Source organism: Rhipicephalus sanguineus, chromosome 2, assembly GCF_013339695.2.
Source record: "Rhipicephalus sanguineus isolate Rsan-2018 chromosome 2, BIME_Rsan_1.4, whole genome shotgun sequence".
Classification (NCBI taxonomy): domain Eukaryota; kingdom Metazoa; phylum Arthropoda; class Arachnida; order Ixodida; family Ixodidae; genus Rhipicephalus; species Rhipicephalus sanguineus.
The window spans coordinates 86,218,521-86,232,647 of record NC_051177.1 but is presented as its reverse complement, the minus strand read 5'-3'; the positions used below and the strand labels follow the sequence as shown (position 1 = coordinate 86,232,647).

Below are 14,127 nucleotides of genomic sequence, written 5' to 3'. Positions count from 1 at the left end.
ACTCTGCCGCACCTAAAGTTCCACTGAAATGAGCAATTAAAAAAACCTAATGAATTAGCTTCTTAATGATTAATTTCGGGGCAGTTGTTGATATGGAAATGTTGCGTACCCAGTTTTTAGAAACCCCAAGAAACATGCATAATTTGGGGTGTTAATAATCAAAATTGAAGGCCCCGTTCCAGGCGATATCGAAGCTGAGTGCACTGGGTGCACAGGAAATGGCACTGCTGTGTTACGTCAGACCGGAACTTCACGTAACAAACTTTGAGAAAAGGCGCGTCACAAAGGAAAAACAGCAAGTTGTCTAAAGCATGCAAATGGACCGCTTATCCATTAGGGAAAAACGGTAAGAAAAAAAAAAACGCGCCCTTTCATTGCAGTGGCTTTACGAGGAGGTTCGAATCTGAACTAAGATCTCTCCACGGTGTCTCCAGACTCTTGAACAGCCCACAGGTTGCTGTCAGACTGGCTGAGACAAAACGAGGAAAAAAACACCAGCGATTCTCTTTGCACATGGTCTGTCTAGGCGTCACGTGCTTCCCTGTGCCCACGGTGGGCGCCTTGAAGTGAAAACCATGATACAACATAATCATGTGACAGGCGAACAGTAATTTCTCGCGCCTGACGCGCTCGCCCAACTGCCCTGCTCTGCATGATATGCTGTGTGCGTGCACCTGGTCAATGCCGTGGAGCGTTTGCTGATGGAACGCCATTCTCTCTACCTTGCCGTTACAGTTCCACCAATCCTTAACGGAACGGTGGCGTTCCTCCAAAAGGGAACTAGTTCCTGGAACGTTGTTCATTGGAACACCGTTCCATACAACACTGATTACACTACACAAAAATGGCCAAGCAATGCGCAGGACGGAGAACTGGTGGTCCCCCAGTTATAGCAACGGAATGATTACCAAGGGATGGGAAACGCAACCGAGGACTGCAGTGAGTTAGATGGAGCGATAAAATTAAGAAGTTGGCAAGAATAAAATGGAATAAGATTGCACAAGATGGGGTAAATTGTAGATCAGTGGCAGAGGCCTTCGTCCTGCGGTGGACCGACACTTGGCCGACAATGACGATGACGACGCAAAGATCTACAAAACGACACTGCTTAGATAAGAAGCTATGACACAGCAGTATTGTTCTTTGAAGTTTGCACATTTATTCCACATAATGACAGCAAAAATAGGACATTGATACTGCAATGCAACAACATCAGCAAGGGGTCACCACAGTCCTTCCCACAGTTCTAAGGAACACAGTACAGCAAGGAGTGACTACCCTAAACTGAGTGGCTGCTTAAGTATAGAATGGCAGAAGGGCACCATTTATAAATGGACAGATGCTAAAACTTTCAAGAAATGTGAGAAGCGCACAAAATCTCCTATAAAGCTTCATTCTTTGGGAACGTGCACGTATCTTGCACCTAAGTGTGTACCTAACACCTTGTACACAACTTGACATCCAAGTACACTAGAATGATGTTCCAGAGGTTCGAGGGGAAAATAAATGGCGTACATATTCCTTCCTATATACACACACACATTTGGGCATTCTGACATATAAGACCACTGCACAATGTTACACACCAATCTAAACAATTCTTGTGAGGTTCACAGAGATAAAGCCAAATTTCTGGCATATACAACTTTCAACAGCTATTACGAAAGATTGCGCGCGGATTGTTTGCTTCAATCTGGTGCAGCATACCTTAGTGATGACAAAAAGCTGCATTTACAACACGCAGTATAGAACAAAGTGTAAAACCAGCAAAGCATGCCAGAACGTGTTCCGGTAAGTTAAAAAGAGTCACACATGCTGCCTTCCAGTTCTTGTCAGAATTGTAAATTGCATACACTTAGTTGTTATTGCCAGAAAAAATGTGATGCAGTGACTGGCAGCATGTAAAATTTGAGAACACATGGCGTTTGTGGAGACACCAGACAAGCAGTGGCAGCTATGCTAGAGCAACAAGGAAGGCTTCAATGGCTGAACTAGCAAACATGACTGTATCCTTAGGGCTAAAGGTAATGTCAAGATATCACATATCCTTTATCAGACTTGAAATGTTAAGTAAAGAATGATGTCTCTCTGTATAATCTGGGTGAAAGAGCTAGTACTTAAATAAGATGTCAAGCATTTCAGATGGCAGGATTAAATTTAACAGAGAAAGAGAGTACAACTTTGAATGCAAGAGGAAGGAAAAAATGGCAGGATAGATTAAAACATTGCAACTGAGCCACTCAACGTGTGTCGCATGTCACGTGACAACAGTGCAGAGCTTTCGCTTTGTTTTTTAGTTTTTCTGGCAGAACCCTGGGACCAGTGTTTCGTTCTCGTAAGGCACTTTACTCTCACCAAAAAGCTAAGGTGCTTCTGCTCGAATCCCATTATGACAAACAAGGTGGGAAAAAATTTTCACAAGATTTAAAACTAAAGTAAGTGGGACCGGGTTGAGGCTTCACAATGTATAATTGAGAAGCAAAGAAAGAAAGAAAGTGCAAAGGCATCGTTTTAACCTCAAAACGAAAAAAGGAAAGGAAAAGCATGACCAGTACGAAAAAAAAAAAGCTAAATGCAAACGTTATACCTATTGAATAACAAAACATGAGCTATAGAGCGTCACTATAAATATTTAACCTTTCCCTCACACTCGGGTAATGTGCACTGGCCATGTGAACACTGACACAATGCAAGAGGGCTAGAGTGAAAGTGTGGGGTCACTGCCCTCCCATCTCACGAAAGTTCTCAAGAAGTGCCATCAGTGAAGCAGATCCCTGATCTCCTGTTTCTCCGCAGCTTCCAGGTAAGTCTGTCCCTCGGGCGTCCGGCCATCCTTTGAGGCACCCTGCGAGAAAAACCAAATCAAATCACTTCCTTTAGAAGCTCTTTTTTTTTCTACAGTCAGGTGAGCGAGTTGAGAAGGCCTTCTGCCAGTTTTGCAAACCACTAGTGCTTCTTAGAAATACTTTAAATGATACCATAGAAATCTTTAGCTCATAGAAAAAGTCGCGAGAATATCCCAGTTTTTGAATCCGATTCATTTTTCACATTGACACAGCATGGTTTCCACAAAACGTATTCATAATAACCCTTGTTACCATTCTTTGCTAACCATTACATTGGTTTCTTGACCGATCATCTTCTGCCGAATGCGTGTTTGACTTTTGAAAAGCATTTGATAAGGTTTGCTAAAGACTCTAACAGCCAAATCTTGACAGTAACCTCTTATAAGGTATTGTGCATTTTCTTGCTATGAGATCACAGCTTGTTGCTGCAAGTGGTTCCACCCTAGGCCCTCTGCAGTTCTCAATCTATATTAATTAGCTTAGAAACATGAAAATTTGGGCAAGTTGGTGATGCATGATGACCCCCAGTGCTACTACCAAGACAAGGATGACAAGAAGAAAAGCCTTGTTCGTCTTTCTTCTTGTCGTCCATGTCTCAGTAGTTGCACAGTGGGTCGCTACATTAAGGAACTCCCACCATTGACATCTTCTAACATTCACGCCTCTGCTGATGAATGCACCGATTCTAGAGAAATAACTAATGATGCCGACCTTAATGAAATGCAAGCTGAGCTTCACTGCTATATTTTTCTGGCAGATGAAGTGGTCGACAGACCTAAGTATTAAAGAGTACAAACTCATGCATGTATCTAGAACTGCTATGAAGACATCTATAGTCGGGTACAACTTTAGAAGACAGATGAGGCCCTGCCCAGATGACCGCAGCGCAGCAGCCAATTGCCTCCGCGATTAAAGAAATAGTACCGGGCGTCTATGTTAGGCATGTTCTCTGTCGGCGGGGTCACCGGCTGTCCGGCTCATGACGTCACCTGAAGTGCGCGCCTATTGGTGGAGGCTTGTGTGCATCCGCCTTTGAGGGGAAAATGCCACTGCCTTCTGAAGTTGTAGCCGACTATAGGTATAAAACATTCGCTTGGAGCCTGTTAACTCAGAAGTGCCTCGGATACCCATCACGGATAATCTAACTTGGTTTCCACATTCCAAACGCATCATTAATTAACAATGCTAACCACTTGTTTGGCTATTTGTGTGGTAACTTTCGTACTGTTCTGTCCTCCTTGAAATTGAATAAGACACTAACATACAAGACTAAGTTGTGACAAACTAGTGACCTGAATACATCTTTAACTTTGCAGATCATTTTACATTGTTTACTTCAAACAACCCTCTCTATAATACTCCTAAGAGCGCAGCACACACATCCACAGCCAGCAGCAGGGAGCACAACCCTGAGGCCTTCTGCAAAAGTCTTTCTGTGCAGTCAGCTTAAAAGAGGGCACTTCACTTCTCCACTTGAACTACAGCAGACACTTGTAAATTCATGCACTCCCGAAGGCAAAACTGAATTCTTAAAAGCACAAAAAACATAGGTAAATAGAATAAATGGTAAAGCACAAAAACATAGGTAAATAGAACAAGTGCAGAAACGCAGGTCCAGAAGTGGCATTGGTGACACTGAAATATTTAGTCAACACACTGAATGTGAGCACCAAACAAGGAGGAAGGAAGAAAGCTATGAGGAAGCATCATGTTACATCTTTAAAGCCTAGTACAGTAGAACCCCGCTGTTACGTTCCTCACTGCTGCGTTTTCCCGGCTGTTACGTCGTTTTCCGCCGGTCCCGGCATAGCTCCCATAGGATACAATGTATTGGGAACCCCGCTGTTACGTCGTAACTGTCGGACCGTTCCCGTATGATACGTCGCGAAGTGCGCTCGGAGCCGACCGAGTGACTACCAAAGAGAGCGGCCATGGTGCATTTTCACGCAGCTTGGCCTCGTTTGAGCGTAATATTAGCCGCATGAGAGGCGCAAGCAACAGAATCTTTCAATTGATGCAAACAAAAGCATGGCCTTCGAGATTCAAATTGCAAAGATGGCGTCTATGACGTAACTGCTCGCGAAAGCAAGGCCTTCGAGATTGGCATTTACTATTGACAAAAGCATAGCATTTGAGATTTGTATTGCACAAACATGGCATGTATGACGTAATTGCTTGCGAAAGCAAGGCCTTCGAGATTGGCATTCACATCTGCCATCGCGTTGGCGTAGACTCATCGTCATCGTTATTTGTCGGAGAATGGGAGGAGTTCGAGCTGGTTGGAGCTCGCATGGTCGTGCGTGCGGTTCGCGGTCGGACTCGCCGCGCTGGTCGTGATTGCGTGTGCTTAGTTCTTTCATGCCTACAGCTGTTGGTGTAAAAAAAAATCACATACGTTGATTACATTTCTGTGGATGAGGCCGTCCTTAGCTCCGCGTTTCTATCCATCGACTAGATCGCGGCTGAGCGCGCCAAATTTCGTGCTGCTCGTAAGAATTGAAATAAAATTCTGTACCACTAAATATTTTGCCGTTTTTCCTGTTTTTCGTCTCTTACGTTTCCCGTCTCTTACGTTTATTTCCTACGGTCCCTTCAAAAACGTATCAGCGGGGTTCTACTGTAAAAAATAGGAAGGAAAAGCTCATGGAAAATACGCCCTCACCAAGTGGTGTGTGTGCAGGAGAGTAGACTGGAGAATGTGGGAAGGTTCAGTTGTGACAAATATACACCACAAAGAGCTACCACACATCAAATGGTGTCTTGAACAGGCCTGACAACTGTGGAATGCCTACTTCCCAACAGCCATTGTGCAAATAGGCCTTCAGGGCATATTAACTCCATATCCCAGGGAGAAGGTGGCATAGTGGCAACAAACCAGACTGGCTTGCCAAAGCTAGTTGCCCGGCATAATGCTCTATGCAATTTTTTTTTCACAGCACTAAAGTATCCGCATGATACAGTGCACTCCCAATTATATGACTTTGAGGGGACTACACAAAGATGCTGTGCAATCCAGATGCCGTATAACTGAAAACTAAGAATATAAGCAGTGACGTTCAGTCTTGCCCAAAAAAATGAGTACAGACTGCCTGAATAAACCTGCAGCATGCTCTAAGAAAGGTAGATTAAGTTATTAAAAAAAAAAAAAAATGACAGCCACAGATTTAATTTAAAAAAAAATGTTGAATCTAACATGCACGTAATTTCAGATAAAATCAGTCCAAAAATTGCCTGCATGCTATAATTGAGTACGAAAACAAAAACCGAAATTGGCAACGGCCTCCTGTCAGAGGGGTTAGATCGGGTGTCATCAACATAACAAAATGGCGGAGCAGCATATTTTTTTGCAAGTTTGCGTAGGATCACTTCGGGTGCGACTGCGACCTGCGCACGTCGTATCTGTCACCAATGAAGTGTGATTGGCGATGTGTTGCTTTCATTATAAAAACTGACGACAAGGGAAAGTTATTTTGCACACTGGAGATAGCCGAGTTGTGCAGTTTTTGCATGCTTGAGGCTTGTGACCATGAGGAGCGCAAACCCAGGGGCAGATCTTCAGCTGCATGTCGACCAAAAAAAGTTATTACAGGCCAAAAACAGGAAACTATCCAGGCCTCAATAACTAGCTTGCTGACGATCTCAAGGAACTCCATGTAGATTGAGCTTGTCCAGGTAACGGCCCTTGAAAATGCACGCAATCAAGGTGTATACAGAAGTGATCTTAAAGTAAGGAAAACTGGATGACAGCAGAACAAACTTGCAGAGGAATAAATTTTTTCTGTGAAGGGACATTGTGCAAGTTTGTATTTCTCTCGCTCTTTTTTTCTTATTGTGAACGTACGGGGCACACCAGCTTTATATGAAAAAGCTGGTACCACTGCATAGAGGTGCATTTTTATTTTGAACCCACAAGGTTGGGTGCTAGATTTGAGTAAATACAGTATTTTTTTTGGTTAAACGGTACCAGAGAGGTGTCGTATGAGGCGGGATCAGTGTAAAATTACACTGTATAATCAAGGCTATTAATACATTATTTCTATAAGGGTTTTGGCAAGACCAATCTGATTCATCGTGAAATGCAGATCGTCACATGACTGGGGGATGTATAATTAAAGTTCCACTGTAGTCACATCACCGATACTCTATATGAATACAACTGACACGAGAACTGCAGAAAATCTGGCTCACCCAGTCATCCTTGAAAGTCAGGCTAGACACTGAGCCTTTGATAGGTCTGGTTGCTCCACAGAAGCAATAGGAGTACTACCCATTATAGAAATTGCCATAAGCATAGATACACACCTTGACAAGTGAACGACCAGTGCTATGAAATCAGCCATCAGCTGCATCCAACACCTGCAGATAGGCCTGCCTTATGTGTGAAAGCAAGGGTGCTGATGTTCACTCCAGACGAAAGATGAAAAAAGACGAGAGAGTGCACAGCTGGAAGAGTAACCGCGCCCACCAAATTTACCAAAGTCGAGAAAATTGGCCAGCATCATGACCGGTCTTAGTCTTGCTCACTTTTCGCAACTGCAGTGCCATAGCATAAGACACGTCTGGACCTCGGATGGAAGGGTGAAGGAAAGCTTATATGGCATATGCTACTTGCATATTTGAAGATGCATCATGCTTGTCAGGAAGTTTTCCCTATTACCTTCTAATACCTGCCTCCAGTGTGCTGCAAAGGCATGGATATTAGAGAAGTGAGAAGCAGAGGAGAGATAGGGAAGGGGAATCGAAGAGTGACACAGTAACAGTCTAGGTTTAGCGATGTCAACTTCGCAATGTGCTCATTTTGCCATGATTTTTAAGCGATACAAGCTTTCAGGGATGCTATTCACTATTTTAGGAGATAAATATCAATGAACCGATGAACGAATGCCTCAAGCTTCCAGAAAGACAGTAAATATCACAGTCATGAACAAGGAAATGCATATTAAAAGGCTGTGGAATCAATGCACTCCTGGCACTAGACGGTATCTGGGTACTACAAAAAGAGTGCAATGCAAAAAAAGAAAAAGGGATGCTCACCTTCTCAACCATGAGCTTGACACAGGCAGTGTGGCCTTCCCATATAGCTGCTAGTAAAGCTGAAATTCCATACTTGTCCTTAGCCTGGAACGGAAGCCACAGTTAAGCACAATAAGTCTGTTGTCAAATCCTGCAACAAGCTAAGTGCAGGTACACACGGGCTCTTAAAGCCACAATTATGTGCGTCCTAGCAGAAAAAGAATAAGGAAAAAAAAAAGAGAGCAACAAGCTCACATGAGACGACATATGATATAGTTTTGCGTTTGAACAGTGTCTGCAAAAGGAAGCCTGTGCAATGCATTTGTGAGCCCTTCGTCAGCAACACAAAGGAAGCAAACATCTCCTGCTCGCTATATTCAAAACGCAGATAAAAAAGCTATAACCCTGAATGCCTTGCATATTTGATGTGATTAAGTGATTAGCAGCAAATATACTGTAATGCCTGAAACGTACAGAAGTACGTATACTCTATTAAGCCTGGCGCAACCTTGCTGAGGCCATCTACTAATGGCGAATTCCACTGAGAGATCCGGAGCGGCCGCCGAAATCCTGGAGCGAGCACTCGGATTGCACCATGCCAAATCTGCCAGTGGAACACATGAATGCTCCACGTGAGGTGGCTCCAGAAGTTGTTTATGCATACGTCACGCAGCCGGTTCCGGAAACGATTTCTTCTTCAGCTCTCTACATTTCCATGGCGACTTCGGTTGCCACTGCAAAGCGCGCATTTCGACCATGCAGTCGCTGAAAGCAGGGATACCGTTTTCTTGTGTTGCACTGACAAATATGAACGAGCACATGGAAATCTCTCCGGCTGTGCGTTGGCTGCTGCTGGGCGTGGGGATGAGTTCAGATGTAAGTGCCACGTACTTGACACTGATCATAAATTCTGCTAATAATTGGTTATGACGGCTGGCCGCATAACTGGCCGGTATGTACAGTGTGGTCCACTGTTAGAGGGAACACGCGATCACGTGGCCGGCGGCCCGCGTGGCGCAAACTGGCGGCGAGATTTGTAAACGCTGCGCACGCGCATAAAGGCGTAAGGGCCGCGTTTGCCGCTATTCGTCTGCTACAATTGCCGGCCCTGCGCTTGGCGAGCGCTGGACAGAGCTTCCTTTTTTCAGCAGTGCGATTCATGTAGCCACCACTCTTTCTGCGCCTCGTCGGGTAATCAGCGGGCAGAAAAAAACCTGTTTGTTTGTTGCACTGCTTTCTCGCCAGTTTTGACGCGATGCGATTCGAGGCCTCAGCCGCCAAATTTCGAATGGGGCCCCCAGCTGTGGAATTCCGTGAAAGTGATAGCGAAGCCCGCCACTTGCGCAACCTAGTGTAAGTGCTCATTATGAGGGAAACTGCGCAAAAAAACGACAAAGGGAGAACAGCACAAGGACATGCGCTTGTGCTGTTCTGTTCTCTCTTTGTCGAAGTTGTTTTTTTTTTGCACAGTTTCCCTCATAATGAAATAGCAACTAGCCCAAGTGCTCACCGATAAGTTAGTCGTAAGCTTCCAGCATGCTGCTCGCACCAGCCGGCCGCATTTTATAACTGACAAGGTAATTTATGCCCGATGCAAAGATAAAAGAAAGCTTGTCCTTCCACCCGTAGAAATATAGAATTTCGCTAGCGCGCGCTGAGCGCTGGGGCGAACAAGTAGCAGACGACGCGGGACACGAACCGCCCTTGTGATTGCGCATGCTCCGCGCTTCCAAATCTCGCCAGCAGTTAGTGCTCCGCGGACCGCCGGCCGTGCGCTCGCGTGTTCCCTCTAAGAGTGGACCGTACTGTACGTGCCTGTGGCAGCAGCCACAATCGGCGCCCGCAAAAATGCGGCATGTTCTGAGCAGAATTTTTTAGGAGCTGGCTTGCCAGGTTCTTAAGCTGGGGCGAAGTTCCGCGCCGTAACCTGCATGTGCAGTGCTAAGAGAAACGCTACGTGCGTCGTGTCTTCCCTCTAGCCTGGCCATTAATTCTCGCAGGGCGAGCGGGGAACGCAATCGACAGCCAGGCGAGCGTCGGACATCTATTTTTAGGGCCACTTTGTCGTGGGCGTCTCGAGGGCAGTTTTCAAATTGAAAGAACATTAGGAGCATTGCGTCTGCAAGTGTCGACAATGGAGAATCAGACGCTCTTAGATATTTCTTGTATATATACTCGCTATCGCTTAGAGCAAGAAGCAGACCAGCAGCTCGTCTAGTAGAGTTGAACGACGCCATTTTTGGAATGTAAACAAGTGCACAGGGTGATCAGACACCGCCTCAAAAAGTGCTGAAAACAACTGTGTTCCCGAATGCACCGGAAATGACGGTATCGCATTACCAGAGTTCCGGCGAAATCCACCTCTGCAAGACGGAGCAACGTGGAACGCTCCGTCGCAGAGTGGGTTGCTTTGAATCTGCCAGTGGAAAACGCGAAGAATCGACCAGTGGAACACAGATTCTCGACTGCGCAGCAAGAAAACTTGCTCCAGCTCGACCAGTGGAATTCGCCATTAATATCATCAGTGGGGTCGGATGCATTGTCATTTCCATCACAAAATGGCAACCGAACACATTTTCGTGTCGGTTCACCTGCGTTCATTTTGTGTCCGATTGTGACCTCAGTGCATCATATATGTTCTCAGTAAAATGTTAATAGTGACGCACCCTTTCATTATGAAAGCTTATGTCAAAGAGAAGTTATTTTGTATGCTGGAGATAGCTACGTCGCGTCATTTTTTGCGTGACCGGGATCTCTGTCTGCAAGTGACACAAACAAAGAAACACCTTCAGCTGCGTGCCAACCAGGAAGTTTCTACGGCCTGAAAACGGGAAAACACCCCGAAGAAAAGCTTGTACTTTCTTAAGCAACTCCATGTTGACCAAGCTTCTCAAGGGGATGGCCCTTGAATTGGCATGCGATCAAGGCCTATACAGAAGTGACCTTGAGGACAGAAAAACTGGTTCACAGAAGAAAAGAAACTGCCGACAGAATAAATTTCACATTCTATGAAGGTGAATTGTGTCTGCTCCTTTTCTTTTTTAAATGGACACACACACACACTTTCTCTGAGTCATTTGTAATGGCCAGCTGACAGCTGCAACTAAAAGGGCATTCCACATTCTCCACTTTCGCCACGAGTTTCACTGGCTAACACTCTCATGGCTAATTTCATGGAAAACAAACACCCATGAAAGTGGAAAAGAGGACAGCGCCGTGATAGCTTGAGTATTGTAGCTCTGCACACATACTGCAGTGGATGTGTGTTCAATTTCCACCAACAAGAAGTTGTATTTTCTTTTTACTATACATGCATCACTCAAACATGACAACTGACCTGTCCATTTCTTTCTGTAACTTCGGGACTAACAAAGGTAGAGATCTTTTGATCCAATTATTTTGACACGGATAGAAGGCAACAAAATTTTTTTTGCTTCGCACCGTAGCTTCCACGTGACCATTCCAGTTCGAACGATCTTAATACAGCAGTAACAACACTTGCCATTTTCATCTGCGAGTGAGTGAACAACAACTGGCACTTTTGATACTCACATTTACATCAGCCCCTTTGTCTATCAAGTATCTGAGGACATCGGCCTGGCCATAGTCAGCTGCATGATGTAGTGGAGGTCTTCCGTCAATGGAGGCGTTCACGTCCAAACCCTGAGGAATAAATAAATTTAAGGCACTGCTCCTGAGATCTCAAATGACTTGCCTATTCTTAATTTTGTTTCTTTTTCAAGTGTGGGAAAACAGAGCAAAGCTGTTTTCTCATGGGCTTACAAACCTTGTCCAAGTTTCCAACACCTTGTCCATTATCACACCATCGCCCTTTACAAGATGCTATTGTGTTCCAAGAAAAAGTGAGAACCAGAAGAAACTCCGACTTATGTAAGCACGTGCTTGAAAACTTGGAAATTAAGAGCACGAAATCGCCATTTCGCAGGATAGTAATATGCTCCCATTCATTCAAATCTCGCTGGCTGATATAATGTGCACAGCATTACACACATTAAGACACTCACAATGGCTAAAGTTATGTCTGACCTGAGAATGTGCAAAAATAAATATAACTGCACACAAAGTCTCTGATAAAACTGCTCTGCGTTCTCAAACCTGCTATTTGTTTCAATGCATATTTGGGCAGTACGGAATAATTACAGCGGCTCGCTGCAAAAGCCAAGACAGCGTCAAAATTATTGCTTAACGAAAAGCATCGCATCAGTGGGGTCGCGTTCCGCGTTTAAGTGGGACGCTTCCGGCGGCTGGGCTACGAAAGCTTCGGTTAGAGCATACCGATTCGCTCACACAGGTGTTTAGAATAAGAATGTGAAATATTACGTACACGAAAAACAATAGCGCGACCACAGTTGTATAATTAAAGCATATAGAGCAGAAACGCCGCCGCTCCTGCCGGCTATGTAGGCGATCTCTGGAAAAATCCAGTACGCTATTCGCAACTCTCCAGCGAATGCAAATTAGCCAGCAGATGTGCCGCGCCGGTTTTGTCAGATAAGAAACGTGTGGCGGCGAGAGCGCGAAGGACTTATACGTAACAGCGATATTTTTGGCAAACGGCTGATAATGTGTCAACGGTGGGATACAGTACGCCAGTAAGCCGAGACCACCGAAGGTGGCAGGGCGGCATCGGTATTTCCGCTACGAGTACGAACCTTTTGCTCGACGCAATCCTTGACCTGATCGAGGTCGCCATTCTTGAGGCTCCACAAGAAATCGGCGCTCATCTTTCCAGCTTGCGGTGAAAGCAAAGGAAATAACACAAGCTGGCGCGGAACGGAAATCTCAAGTTGGATGCCCACTCATTGAGAAAATTGCAGTTTGTTGTTGCCAACGGCCAAAACCAAACCACCGCTAAGCACAGCCGGTATATTGAACGTTTAGTGTTGCCAGAGGAATAGCGGCTTGCGCCCATTTGCGCCAGAAACCATGTGAGAGAAAAAGTGGGGATGTCACGAATCACGAATTTGTGTGGCGCTCGCACCACGGTAAAACATGGCCTTCAAGATTTCGGCGTGATTTCAACTTTGATAACAAAACATTCATATCTCGGAGGTCATGCCTTCTATTCGATTTGGCTAGATTCTTTGCCCTTATTTCAGCCGCCGTTGACGACCGGCTGATAATGTGTGATTTGTCGCACCATGCTCACTGACGAAGCACGAAAGAAGATTGCAGTTTTAACGACCTGAGTGATTTATTGTGCCCATGCTTTTGCCGCATCCCGTTGGTTTTCATTACTAGCGGCAGTGTCGTCACTGTGAGGCGGTCATCGGCATTCAAGTAGGGAGACGTTTTTAATAGCATTAAAGTGTAAAAGCCTCATTATGCGAGAATTGGTGAGGATGAAGCGTGCGCAGAAAGAAAAAGAATAGGCAAAAAATAAAAATGAAGTTTTACAGAGAAATACACAAAAGCCGAATACTGAAACGTTTTTATTTTAACTGCACATTCTTTATTTAACAACTACGAGGTGCACAGCAATTGATTTGCTTCACAAATTATGAGGAAGGGCGTCATATCCCAGATCGTTATTTACAGGGGTAAGTTAATGCACTCATCAGAGTAGTGACAAACATCTTCTCTGGAAAGCATGGTCACGCTACAATAAGATTTTGCTCGGTAGCGTCGATTACTGCGTGAGTGAAACCTTTCAGAGGATATCCTCACGCGGTCTTCGCAGCCGCGTTAGCCATGACAAAATCAGACAGCCCTTTGCAGGGTGCGGATGCCCAGAACAATCATTATTTCCTGGCAGGCTACTTTCGGATCAGTATTTAGGAACGCAGCACCTTGGCCAAGATAGAGCAAGCATCGGTACAATCAAAGAACACATTCTAGGGTTAATCCAGAGCAGGACGAATATGGGGTCTTAGTCCCCATTATTTTGATGAAATTTACTCCAGGTACAGGTTTTGGAGCCAGAACAATGATTGTGAAGTTCCGCGAAAAAAATGCAACAAAGAAACTATATGTATAGACAAATTTCGGCTGCCGAAATTTAGGCAGACATGTAGTACTGAACTTGTTACATTTTTATACAAAAAGACAAAAAATCAAGTTGAGATGTAGATTCTCAGACCATATTCGTCTGTAAGAATATCATCGTTTTCCGTATGCAAATATACCAGTTAGTTTCGTTGGACATAGCCGTACAGCTAAATTGGGCGAGACGGTGAGAGAGAGAGAGAGTACGAAAGGCCGAGAGAATTGCTACTCTGCGTGGGGAAGGGTAGTGGGGATGAAAAGA

At 44.8% G+C, this 14,127-nt stretch overlaps 1 protein-coding gene across 1 annotated transcript; it reads right to left on the bottom strand.

Moving 5' to 3' along the window:
* Positions 1-1,136: 1,136 nt before the first annotated feature.
* Positions 1,137-12,755, bottom strand: LOC119383285 (myotrophin). Its single transcript, XM_037651352.2, has 4 exons — positions 12,533-12,755; positions 11,412-11,522; positions 7,881-7,964; positions 1,137-2,845 (listed from the first exon to the last, which is right to left on the bottom strand). Exons 1-4 carry the CDS (start codon positions 12,602-12,604, stop codon positions 2,759-2,761), a joined length of 354 nt encoding a protein of 117 aa, XP_037507280.1. The 5' UTR covers positions 12,605-12,755; the 3' UTR covers positions 1,137-2,758.
* Between the last annotated feature and the right edge of the window lie 1,372 nt (positions 12,756-14,127).